This window comes from Rutidosis leptorrhynchoides, chromosome 2 (genome assembly GCF_046630445.1).
Source record: "Rutidosis leptorrhynchoides isolate AG116_Rl617_1_P2 chromosome 2, CSIRO_AGI_Rlap_v1, whole genome shotgun sequence".
Lineage (NCBI taxonomy): Eukaryota > Viridiplantae > Streptophyta > Magnoliopsida > Asterales > Asteraceae > Rutidosis > Rutidosis leptorrhynchoides.
This window is the reverse complement of record NC_092334.1, coordinates 64,780,102-64,792,161: the sequence shown is the minus strand read 5'-3', so window position 1 is coordinate 64,792,161 and position 12,060 is coordinate 64,780,102. Positions and strand designations below refer to the sequence as shown.

Here is a 12,060-nt window from a genome sequence, read left to right as displayed (position 1 = left end):
ACGAATCTTGACTAATCATGGGCTCTTAACTAGTTCTGTTTTTAATTTTCATGATAGATAAGAAAGTCAGATTGAAAGTTAGAAACTTCTTATATACGAGTAAAAAGCTTAAAGGTTGTTCACCGAGTTGTGTTTTGGTTTTATCAAGATGCTTACATTTGATTGTTTGGGTTTTAACCCAATTTGAAAATCAAACCGAAATTGTATTTTTACTTTCAATTGAAATTGAATTCGGTCTGAAAATAGTTAATTCAACAAAGTTGAATCACTCGATACAAGTACTAAATAATGTGGGGTCTTGTCTTTTATAAAAAAATACTACGGAGTATCTTTTTTTCTTTTGCTAAAATAACGAATACTGTAAAACAAAGGCAAGATAATCAGAAGATGATCAAATTGAACAAAGATACAATACTATAGCGGCTAGGCTCGAAACTAGAAACCGAAACGGCCTATCCACTATCTACATCCGAACCAGACTAGGGTGAACCCATCACCAAAAACTAAACAAATAGACCGAACTACTAGACTGATATAAGAAGCCATCAAACCTAACAACTAACGAAAGAAAACCGAATCAATACAAAAATATAACAAAACAATCACAACCGTACCAAAACCAAGACGAAACTTACCGATCCTTGTCAGTTGTTTTTTCCACCTTACCATCAATCTTATCCAGCCAAACCCCTTTACCCGAACGATTCTCGATCCTGTAAGTTAAAACATGTAGTGGATGATCCAGAGCCAACCAAAATAGCCGTTGATGGAGGAATAGCGTCCTATTTTACTCAATTATCAAAAAGGATAGGCCCATGCTTGTTCGCATCAATCTCTACCACATCATCGCCATCACTAGTCTCGATCTTTATACCCGAACGATTCTCGATCATGTAAGTTAAAACATGTAGTGGATTGTCCAAAGCCAACCGAAATAGCCGTTGATGGAGGAATAACGTCCTATTTTACTCAATTATCAAAAAAGACAGGCCCATGCTTGTTCGCATCAATCTCTACCACATCATCGCCATCACTAGTCTCGGTCTTTTTACCCGAACGAGACTTATTGTTGTACGATAAAACATTTGTCGATGTGCTCCCTATCTCAGTCTTGCTTGATACATCTGATGCATCACCACCATTTACTTCAACAAATAATCTATTTAAAGCATCGTCAAAATTAAGATATCATCATCATCCAGTAGGTTATAAGACCCACAAGCACCCTTCATTTTCTCTAGCAACAAGTCGAGCTTTATACCTTTCAATGGAGCCATCTGATCGAGTCTTCACCTTGTAAACTCATTTACAAGATATTGGTTTTACATCTTTTGGCTTTGGAACTAAAATCCATGTCTGGTTTTCTTTTAGTGCATTAATTTCTTCTTCCATCGCTTTCTGCCATTCTTATTTATGGGAAATAGTTGCTGGCAGTGACACAACGCCTCCACCGAAAGAAAATGATGAAGCCTTGAGAAAATGGAACATCAAGGCCGGGAAGGCTTTATTTATATTGAAGACTACAATCGAGGAGGATCTATTGGAGCACATCCGTGACGAGAATGTAGTGACCCGAACTTTTCCATGTTTATATATATTAATTGAGATTGATATTTACATGATTAAATGTTTCCAACATGTTAAGCAATCAAACTTGTTAAGACTTAATTAATTGAAATATGTTTCATATAGACAATTGACCACCCAAGTTGACCGGCGATTCACGAACGTTAAAACTTGTAAAAACGACATGACGATATATATATGGATATACATATGGTTAACATGAGATTATGATAAGTAAGTATCTCCATAAGTATATTAACAATGAGTTATATACATATAAACAAGACTACTAACTTAAGGATTTCGAAACGAGACATATATGTAACGATTATCGTTGTAACGACATTTAAATGTATATATATCATATTAAGATATATTAATATATCATAATATCATGATAATATAATAATTTAACATCTCATTAGATATAATAAACAATGGGTTAACAACATTAATTGAGATCGTTAACTTAAAGGTTTCAAAACAACACTTACATGTAACGACTAACGATGACTTAACGACTCAGTTAAAATGTATATACATGTAGTGTATTTAGATGTATTAAAATACTTTTGGAAGACTTCAAGACATATATCAAAACACTCATACTTAACGAAAATGGTTACAGTTACTTTCCCATTCTTTTCTTTCATCAAGAATTCTAGTCGTATTCTTACCCGTATTATACACAGCTTCAAAACGTACTTACTATGGGTATATACCAATAGGAACTAGCATGGGATTCCACTCTTGATTATGTCATGTATGACTAATTAATTTTAACTTCTACCATGAGCTAGTCAACTAACTAGAACTCCTTTTAACCCCACTCACCACTCACCAATTACCACTCATCATTCACTCCATTTCACTTTCAATTCTCTTTCTAATTCTCTCTCAACACACACACACTATTATGAACGTATTTTTCCAGTAGTTAATCATCATCTTCATCAAAAATCACTTCAAGAATCAAGCTATAATCATCATAGAAAGAACACTTCAAGAACACTTCAAAAATCCCTTCAAGTTTACTAATTTACTTCCAAGCTTTCTAATCCATTCCAAGTAATCATCTAAGATCAAGAAACCTTTGTTATATACAGTAGGTTATCTTTCTTATTCAAGGTAATATTCATATTCAAACTTTGATTCAATTTCTATAACTATAAACTATCTTAATTCGAGTAAAAATCTTACTTGAACTTGTTTTTGTGTCATGATCCTACTTCAAGAACTTTCAAGCCATCCAAGATCCTTTGAAGCTAGATCATTTCTTGTCACTTTCAGTAGGTTTACCTACTAAACTTGAGGTAGTAATGATGTTCATAACATCATTCGAATCATATATATAAAACTATCTTATTCGAAGGTTTAAACTCGTAATCACTAGAACATAGTTTAGTTAATTCTAAACTTGTTCGCAAACAAAAGTTAATCCTTCTAACTTGACTTTTAAAATTAACTAAACACATGTTCTATATCTATATGATATGCTAACTTAATGATTTAAAACCTGGAAACACGAAAAACACCGTAAAACCGGATTTACGCCGTCGTAGTAACACCGCGGGCTGTTTTGGGTTAGTTAATTAAAAACTATGATAAACTTTGATTTAAAAGTTGTTATTCTGAGAAAATGATTTTTATTATGAACATGAAACTATATCCAAAAATTATGGTTAAACTCAAAGTGGAAGTATGTTTTCTAAAATGGTCATCTAGACGTCGTTCTTTCGACTGAAATGACTACCTTTACAAAAACGACTTGTAACTTATTTTTCCGACTATAAACCTATACTTTTTCTGTTTAGATTCATAAAATAGAGTTCAATATGAAACCATAGCAATTTGATTCGCTCAAAACGGATTTAAAATGAAGAAGTTATGGGTAAAACAAGATTGGATAATTTTTCTCATTTTAGCTACGTGAAAATTGGTAACAAATCTATTCCAACCATAACTTAATCAACTTGTATTGTATATTATATAATCTTGAGATACCATAGACACGTATACAATGTTTCGACCTATCATGTCGACACATCTATATATATTTCGGAACAACCATAGACACTCTATATGTGAATGTTGGAGTTAGCTATACAGGGTTGAGGTTGATTCCAAAATATGTATAGTTTGAGTTGTGATCAATACTGAGATACGTATACACTGGGTCGTGGATTGATTCAAGATAATATTTATCGATTTATTTCTGTATATCTAACTGTGGACAACTAGTTGTAGGTTACTAACGAGGACAGCTGACTTAATAAACTTAAAACATCAAAATATATTAAAAGTGTTGTAAATATATTTTGAACATACTTTGATATATATGTATATATTGTTATAGGTTCGTGAATCAACCAGTGGCCAAGTCTTACTTCCCGACGAAGTAAAAATCTGTGAAAGTGAGTTATAGTCCCACTTTTAAAATCTAATATTTTTGGGATGAGAATACATGCAGGTTTTATAAATGATTTACAAAATAGACACAAGTACGTGAAACTACATTCTATGGTTGAATTATCGAAATCGAATATGCCCCTTTTTATTAAGTTTGGTAATCTAAGAATTAGGGAACATACACCCTAATTGACGCGAATCCTAAAGATAGATCTATCGGGCCCAACAAGCCCCATCCAAAGTACCGGATGCTTTAGTACTTCGAAATTTATATCATATCCGAAGGGTGTCCCGGAATGATGGGGATATTCTTATATATGCATCTTGTTAATGTCGGTTACCAGGTGTTCACCATATGAATGATTTTTATCTCTATGTATGGGATGTGTATTGAAATATGAAATCTTGTGGTCTATTGTTACGATTTGATATATATAGGTTAAACCTATAACTTACCAACATTTTTGTTGACGTTTAAAGCATGTTTATTCTCAGGTGAATATTAAGAGCTTCCGCTGTTGCATACTAAAATAAGGACAAGATTTGGAGTCCATGTTTGTATGATACTGTCTAAAAACTGTATTCAAGAAACTGATTTCGATGTAACATATTTGTATTGTAAACCATTATGTAATGGTCGTGTGTAAACAGGATATTTTAGATTATCATTATTTGATAATCTACGTAAAGCTTTTTAAACCTTTATTTATGAAATAAAGGTTATGGTTTGTTTTAAAAATGAATGCAGTCTTTGAAAAACGTCTCATATAGAGGTCAAAACCTCGCAACGAAATCAATTAATATGGAACGTTTTTAATCAATAAGAACGGGACATTTCAGAGAAAACACCGAAGGCAGCTTGGGAAACTTTTGACAAGTTATTTTCAAAGAAGAATGAAGCACACCTCCAGCTCTTGGAAAATGAGCTCGCAGGTATCTCACAAGGAAGTTTGTCTATTTCCCAGTATTTCACCAAGGTGAAATCTATTTGCCGTGAGATATCTCAGCTTGCTCCTGAAGAGAAAGTGAGTGATGCAAGGATGAAGAGAATTATCATCCACGGCTTAAGATCCGAGTATAATGGATTTATAGCTGCTGTGAGAGGATGGCCTACTCAACCATCATTAATAGAGCTGGAGAATTTATTGGCTAATCAAGAGGCATTAGCCAAGCAGATGAATGAAGTAACCATAAAAGACGGAGAAGATGCACTCTTCACCAATAAGAAGAAAGCAACATCTCGAAGACAAGAGGCGATGAAAGAAAGTAAGACATATGGGTGGAAGGGTCACCCAAAATCAAAAGGCAACGCTTCAGGGGGAGCTCAACAAGGAAGAAGAGATCATCGCCAGCAATACGGGGAAAATGATAAGAGAAAGAATGGTGAATGCTTCAATTGTGACAAGAAGGGTCATTTTGCTCGAGATTGTAGATTCCCCAGAAGGCGAACTTTCGAAGAAAATGTGGCCGCCGCAAGAGATGAGAAGAAAGAGGTCACATTCGAAGCAACCATTAGTGAGGAAACATGGGATGCAGAAGCTGGACTCTCCGTTGAAGCTGACATAGATGATCAAGCTCTTACAACAACTTTGAAGTCAAAAATAAACTACAAAGATGATTGGATCATCGATTCTGGGTGCTCAAATCATATGACCAACGATGGGACAAAGCTGCAAGAAATGGAGGATTACAAAGGAAAGAGAGTCGTGTTGACAGCCGACAATTCAAGGTTATCTATTTCTCACATTGGAAAGACAATAATTCCAAATGAAGGCGGCTCTCATAAGCTCCAACTCGAGAAGATGTATCTTGTCCCTCGCCTAAAGAAGAATTTACTGTCAGTACCACAATTGACAGCAGAAGGGAATTATGTGCTCTTTGGACCAGAAGATGTGTCCGTATTCAAGAGAGTGAAGGTGGTTGGCAATCCAATTATGCAAGGAAGAAGAATAGAATCGGTCTATGTATTATCTGCTGAAACAGCTTATGTGGATAAGACTCGAAAGAATGAGACGGCTGATCTGTGGCATGAACGTCTTGGGCATGTGGGATACAATAAGTTAAAGGAGATGATGGTGAAACGCATAGTAAATGGGCTTCCTCAAATTGATATCCGAACATATACAATATGTGTTGGATGTCAATTTGGCAAAGCTCACCAATTGCCATTCAAGGAGTCAGCGCATCAGTCCAAGACACCACTAAGAACTCAAACACGAACTAAGGCTTAACCGGAAAACTTAACAAAGAACACTTTTATTAATACAAAATACAATTACAATATTACTTACTTACAAGCTTTTTTTCTCAAGGCTTCGGCATTTTCTTTCGGTGGAGGCGTTGTGTCACTGCCAGCAACTATTTCCCATAAATCCTGTCCTTGTAGGTAGGATTCTATGCAAGTCCGCCAATAACCATAGTTGTGGTTATTGAGACTCTTGATACCACTGCTCGTACTTGCAAGATCTGCCATTATGACGTCCAACGTCCAATAAGCTTGGTCCAAGACCGATGAGCTTTCACAGTTTCTAACTGTGCTCCGACAGAATCTCCCTTAGGGCCTTGGTGTTAACAAGACGATGTAAACGTCCAACGTTTACCGATGAGTACCTCCACTAGCAATGGTCCCGAATGACCCGCTCTGATACCAATTGTTGGAAGCTTCGACGAGCCCAACACACCTACTATAGAGGATCTAGACTATACTAGACTCACTACACCAACACTTTGACGTTGATTCGCCTTTAATTTTATGAATTCTTAGTGCACAATAGTACTTAGGCGACAGTGTCGACCATATATCATTTAGGCGGTATAACCGACCATATAATAAGAACAACACAAGTGCACTAAGAACTTAAACACAAACTAAGGCTTAACTGGAAAACTTAACAAAGAACACTTTTATTAATACAAAATACAATTACAATATTACTTACTTAGCTTTTTTTTTTTTTTTTTTTAGTGCTGAGAAGAGTGTGAGTAGAGAAGAAAATCTTGTAAGTAAGTAATATTGTAATTGTATTTTGTATTAATAAAAGTGTTCTTTGTTAAGTTTTCCGGTTAAGCATTAGTTTGTGTTTAAGTTCTTAGTGCACTTGTGTTGTTCTTATTATATGGTCGGCTCTGCCGCCTAAGTGATACATGGTCGGTTATACCGCCTAAATGATATATGGTCGACACTGTCGCCTAAGTAATATTGTGCACTAAGAATTCATAAAATTAAAGGCGAATCAACGTCAAAGTGTTGGTGCAGTGAGTCTAGTATAGTCTAGATCCTCTATAGTGGGTGTGTTGGGCTCGTCGAAGCTTCCAACATTTTCTTATTCTTAACTGCTTCTTTAACAACACGATCATCAGTAATTTTAGAACCTACATAGTTGGAAGAATTTTCCTTCCTATTTAGAGAAGAACTCATCACCCCACATCTTGAGCTATCACATGATCTTCCAACACAAACACAAACTTTTCTTCCACTCATGTCAAACACCACTCGAACCTGACACGACCTTTGACGAAGCGTGAACATATTGAACCAAGCTATCAGGACCAACACTCAAGCTTCCAAATTGTAACCCATTGCCCGAACCAACTCCATAAGCTTCGACAACATTCTCGAGCTCAACTCTAACTTCCGTAAGTAGTACTGTCTATAATTGAAGATTTTAAAGAATCTAAAGTTAGTTATTAATGTACATATATATTACATATTAAATTTGTTTCTATAATATAACATTAAAAAAGGTCGTAAAAACAAATTTTAAGATATGTAACCTATTTTAGTTTTAGTATTAAACACGTGTTAAAGTATTGTAGAACTTAATTGCTGTCATTTTAAATGCAATAAATTACTGCGTTGTACAATGATTTAATACGAGTCAGTGACAATTATTAGAGTTAAGTTGTCATTAGAAATATTCTAAAGAAACTAAAAATACTTTATAATTTATTTAAATTTAAATTTATATTAAATAATAAACTTAAATTTTAAATTATAATATGATAAAGAATAAAGAATAAATAAAGATAAACAATAACTAAACTATTAGAGTTAAGTTGTCATTAGAAATATTCTAAAGAAACTAAAAATACTTTATAATTTATTTAAATTTAAATTTATATTAAATAATAAACTTAAATTTTAAATTATAATATGATAAAGAATAAAGAATAAATAAAGATAAACAATAACTAAACTACAAGTTCAAGTGCCACTATGTCAAGGGTGACATGGTAAATTGGTAATACCCCAACCTTTCAAAGTGGAGTTCAAGTGTTCAATTTCAGGCGATCACAAAAGTTATTCGCCAATCACAAAATTATTCTTTCTCATGGTCACGGATGTTCGCTCGTAATGACTTCGAGCTGCTCGCAAAACGGGTAGTCGCCTTTTAAAAAGTTGGATACCCATATTAAAAAAAAAAAAAAAAAAAGTGCCACTATGTCAATCCGAAAAACTTCACGGACACAATTGTAAATGTAAGCTTTAATTCAATCAAACTCAACTCGCCGTAATAAGTTTCGATAAAACCGTATATTGTTTGTTTCGTTACGAATCGGTCAATCCATCGAATTATTATTATTATAATTATATATATATATACGGTACTCCGTATTCAAGTTAGCCGAATTTAATCACTGATCATTCTCCTAAATGGCGTTTCTTGGATCAAATTTTCCATCTGAGGTAATAATCTGTTCAACTTTGGGTTTATCATATTTTAGTGATTGTAAGCTATTCACTTCCATTATTTGTTTTAATCTTTCTGTATGCATAAACTATGGACTTTTTATGTTTTGATAATATTTAAAATCTGAGACTGTTATTATGTGATCAAGTGTATTAGGGTTTTAGTGTGTGTTTTCTGGTTTATAATATGTAAGATATTAATCTGTAAAAAAAAGAAAGAAAAAAAAAAGAAAGATATTAATCTGTTCAACTTAGGGTTTATAATATTTTAGTGATTGCAAGCTATTCACTTCCATTTTTTGTTTTAATCTTTCTGTATAATTATACTTTGGACCTTTTATGTTTTGATATTTAAAATCTGAGACTGTTATTTATGTGATCAAGTGTATTAGGGTTTTAGGGTGTGTTTTCTGGTTTATGATATGTAACATATTGAATGTTGAATACTGTAACTGATGAATCAAATTCGCATATGCTATACCACTTTTTTCTCGATTTTTTTTATTCGGATACTGTTAACATTAGTCTAATCTGATGTAGGATGTGTTTAATTATTTCAGGTCGGTTTGCGGTTACTGCTTGCTCCTCTTGATTCCAATATTGTAGTCCGAACAGCCTGGTAAAAACCTTTATTATCTTCATTTAGTAATGTCGTAAATAATCGGTCGCATGCTATATTTTCAAATGTGTTATCTCTTTGAATCTATTATATCATTAAGTTGAATTTTTTTGTATGTGAGAGAAAATATAGTAGCTCGGTCTTTTTCATGCGTAACTCGATAAACGTTCTGTGCAGCTGTTCCATTGGAGTTGCTTTACCTGTTTACTCCACATTTAAAGCGATAGAGACGAAAGATCAACATGAGCAACAAAAGTGGCTTTTATACTGGGCAGGTAATTATGGGTGCTGTAAATATAATACATGCATACACACCACATATTTTTCATAAAGAAGATCCAATTTAAAAATAGGTTTTCTGAATCATGATCAAGTTTGATGCTTTAATAACCGTATGTATTGTTCTCGAATATCTATTGATTGCAGCTTATGGATCATTTAGCATTGGAGAAATTGTTGCTGATAAATTTATATCCTGGTAACATTATTTGACGATTTTCTTGAATTGGCATCCATTGTATCATCTTAAGTTAGCAAATCTAAAGATGTCTACTTTTTCAGGTTTCCACTTTACTATCACATGAAACTTGCTTTTCTTGTTTGGCTTCAGCTTCCCACCACCAATGTAAGTAAACCTAAACTATATATTGTGGTTCATTTAGTAATCCCAACTTAAGGTCCATAAGTTGTGACAGTTGAATTTGATATTTCAAAGTATTGAACGTACCACAAGCAAAAGTTGTTCCATGCTACTAGACTTACTAATTAGAGGTGTCAAAATGATCTGATTGGTTAGGTTGGGTAACGGGTTAAATCTGTCTCTGTTAATTACACCTGGGCTTTTAGTTGGGGGTAACTTACATTAAAACTTCACTATTTAACTTTTCCATCTAATCTTTCACTTGAATTCAATTACAAGAATCATATTTGTTTTTGCTCTGCAGGGGGCTAAGCAATTATACAAGAATCATCTACGCCCCTTCTTTTTGAGGCATCAAGCTAGGCTTGATCAAATTGCGGGCTTGTTCTACAGTGAAGCGGTATATCATCTTCCTACTTATTATCGTAGCCAATGAACTCTTTTGATGAAGCTTTCAAAAAGAATTGTTGTTTAAACTAACTTAATCCCTGATGGTCACTCCTTAAAAAGGGTATTTGTTTTTCAAAGTAGAAAGGTTAATTCATCAAAAGAACTGAATCACGGAGTATATATATTTTGTTTACTTTCCAAATGTTTTACTGTTGTAATGTGTTATGAAGTTAATAAGGGAACATCTACAGGGTAAATTCATTAGTGCTCACCAAGGTGAATTTCAATATATGAAGACGATTCTGATGAAGTTCTTGAAGTCAGGTATATATCTTTTCATGTTTTTGCTACAAGTCATTTACCTATTGAACCATCTTACTGATAGTTTTTGTGAAAATATTTAAAATATAGTCTGCATTTTGTAATGCAACTTCAAACTGCTATAAATATGCATTCTATTAAGCTACTTTGGTTGCCTCAGGATACTCCTGCTCGTAGTTTTTATTAATATTAATATATGTACTCTGTAATTCTTTTTTCCATAGTAATACAAATTTTAAAGTAACGTACAACAAAAATCGTTTAGGGTATTACCATTACACATTGAACGACTTTTAACTCATTTCGTCCAAACCATGTATTTGACCCATTCCCTTTTGACCAATATGACCCGTAACATAACTGGAATCAACAATATATAAATAAATAGGTCCATATCTTCAAATCTGTGATAACTCATAAACTCATTGTTTTTTCCTACATCTTTGACAACATAGAACTAATACTTGTTATGGTATATATGTCTGCCTTGCATCAGTGAAACAGTTTATCAACGGTAGTGATCAACCCAGCACGATGCGAGAGAGAAGAGCAACTTCAGGCCCGAGTGTTCAACGTGGTCAACAGGTGGCGAGCTCTGATTCAGAGGATGATTATGTATCTGTTCCTGCAGCTCGTTAAAACATCTATCTCATGTTAAAACAACATTGTTTATATCTTGATTGAATCTTTTTCTAGATCTTTTAAATTGCAGCTTTCATCTTCTGGCATGCATTTTTAAGAGCTAAATCACATGAAGTTGTGAAGCTCGAAAAAATGTATATTATAACTGGACTTGTTTTTATCGTCATGTTTATATTAACCTTACTTTCGGTCCGTTCAACTTGGTATTTTTGTTAGAGCTACGGTAATAATAATTGAAGATTTTCTCACTTACATATTTATTTATTTATTTTTAAAACAATAATATGAGGATGTTTATAGGTACACTATGCATTAGGGCAGTCCCTAATTTAGGGATGGCAATGCATGTTTCATCCATGGACATCCACCCGATCCGATTCATTTATAATGGATATGGATGATGTAAATGGACGATTAACGGATATGGATATGGATATGGATGATCTAAATATTTCGTGGATTGGATATGGATGACAACTTATCATTTACGGATATATCCATTATCACCTGAAATAGATCTATATATATACATGTATACGTACTAAAATATAAGCATATGCATCTACGTATTGATATACATATACATATAACCTACAAATTCTTAAATTATTAACGAAAATAAGAGTTGTGATAGTAACAATTATTAAATTGTTACAATCAGTGTTGCAAAAGTTGGCAGAGTCGGGCGACGTGTCGTTTTTTAGGCCTGACCGACGCGTCGTTGCTAAAAAGTCGGTCAAAGTCATAAAAAGTCGGTCTAATTCGGAAAAAGTCGGTCAAAGT

General features: G+C 33.7%; 1 protein-coding gene across 1 annotated transcript; it reads left to right on the top strand.

Annotated features, from left to right (window-relative positions):
* Positions 1 to 8,559: 8,559 nt before the first annotated feature.
* LOC139890955 (HVA22-like protein k) lies at positions 8,560 to 11,498 on the top strand. The gene is made up of 8 exons (XM_071873888.1): positions 8,560 to 8,662; positions 9,226 to 9,284; positions 9,462 to 9,559; positions 9,711 to 9,762; positions 9,846 to 9,909; positions 10,229 to 10,324; positions 10,566 to 10,638; positions 11,132 to 11,498. The coding sequence occupies exons 1-8, from the start codon at positions 8,630 to 8,632 to the stop codon at positions 11,272 to 11,274; spliced, it is 618 nt and encodes a 205-aa protein (XP_071729989.1). The 5' UTR covers positions 8,560 to 8,629; the 3' UTR covers positions 11,275 to 11,498.
* Positions 11,499 to 12,060: the final 562 nt, after the last annotated feature.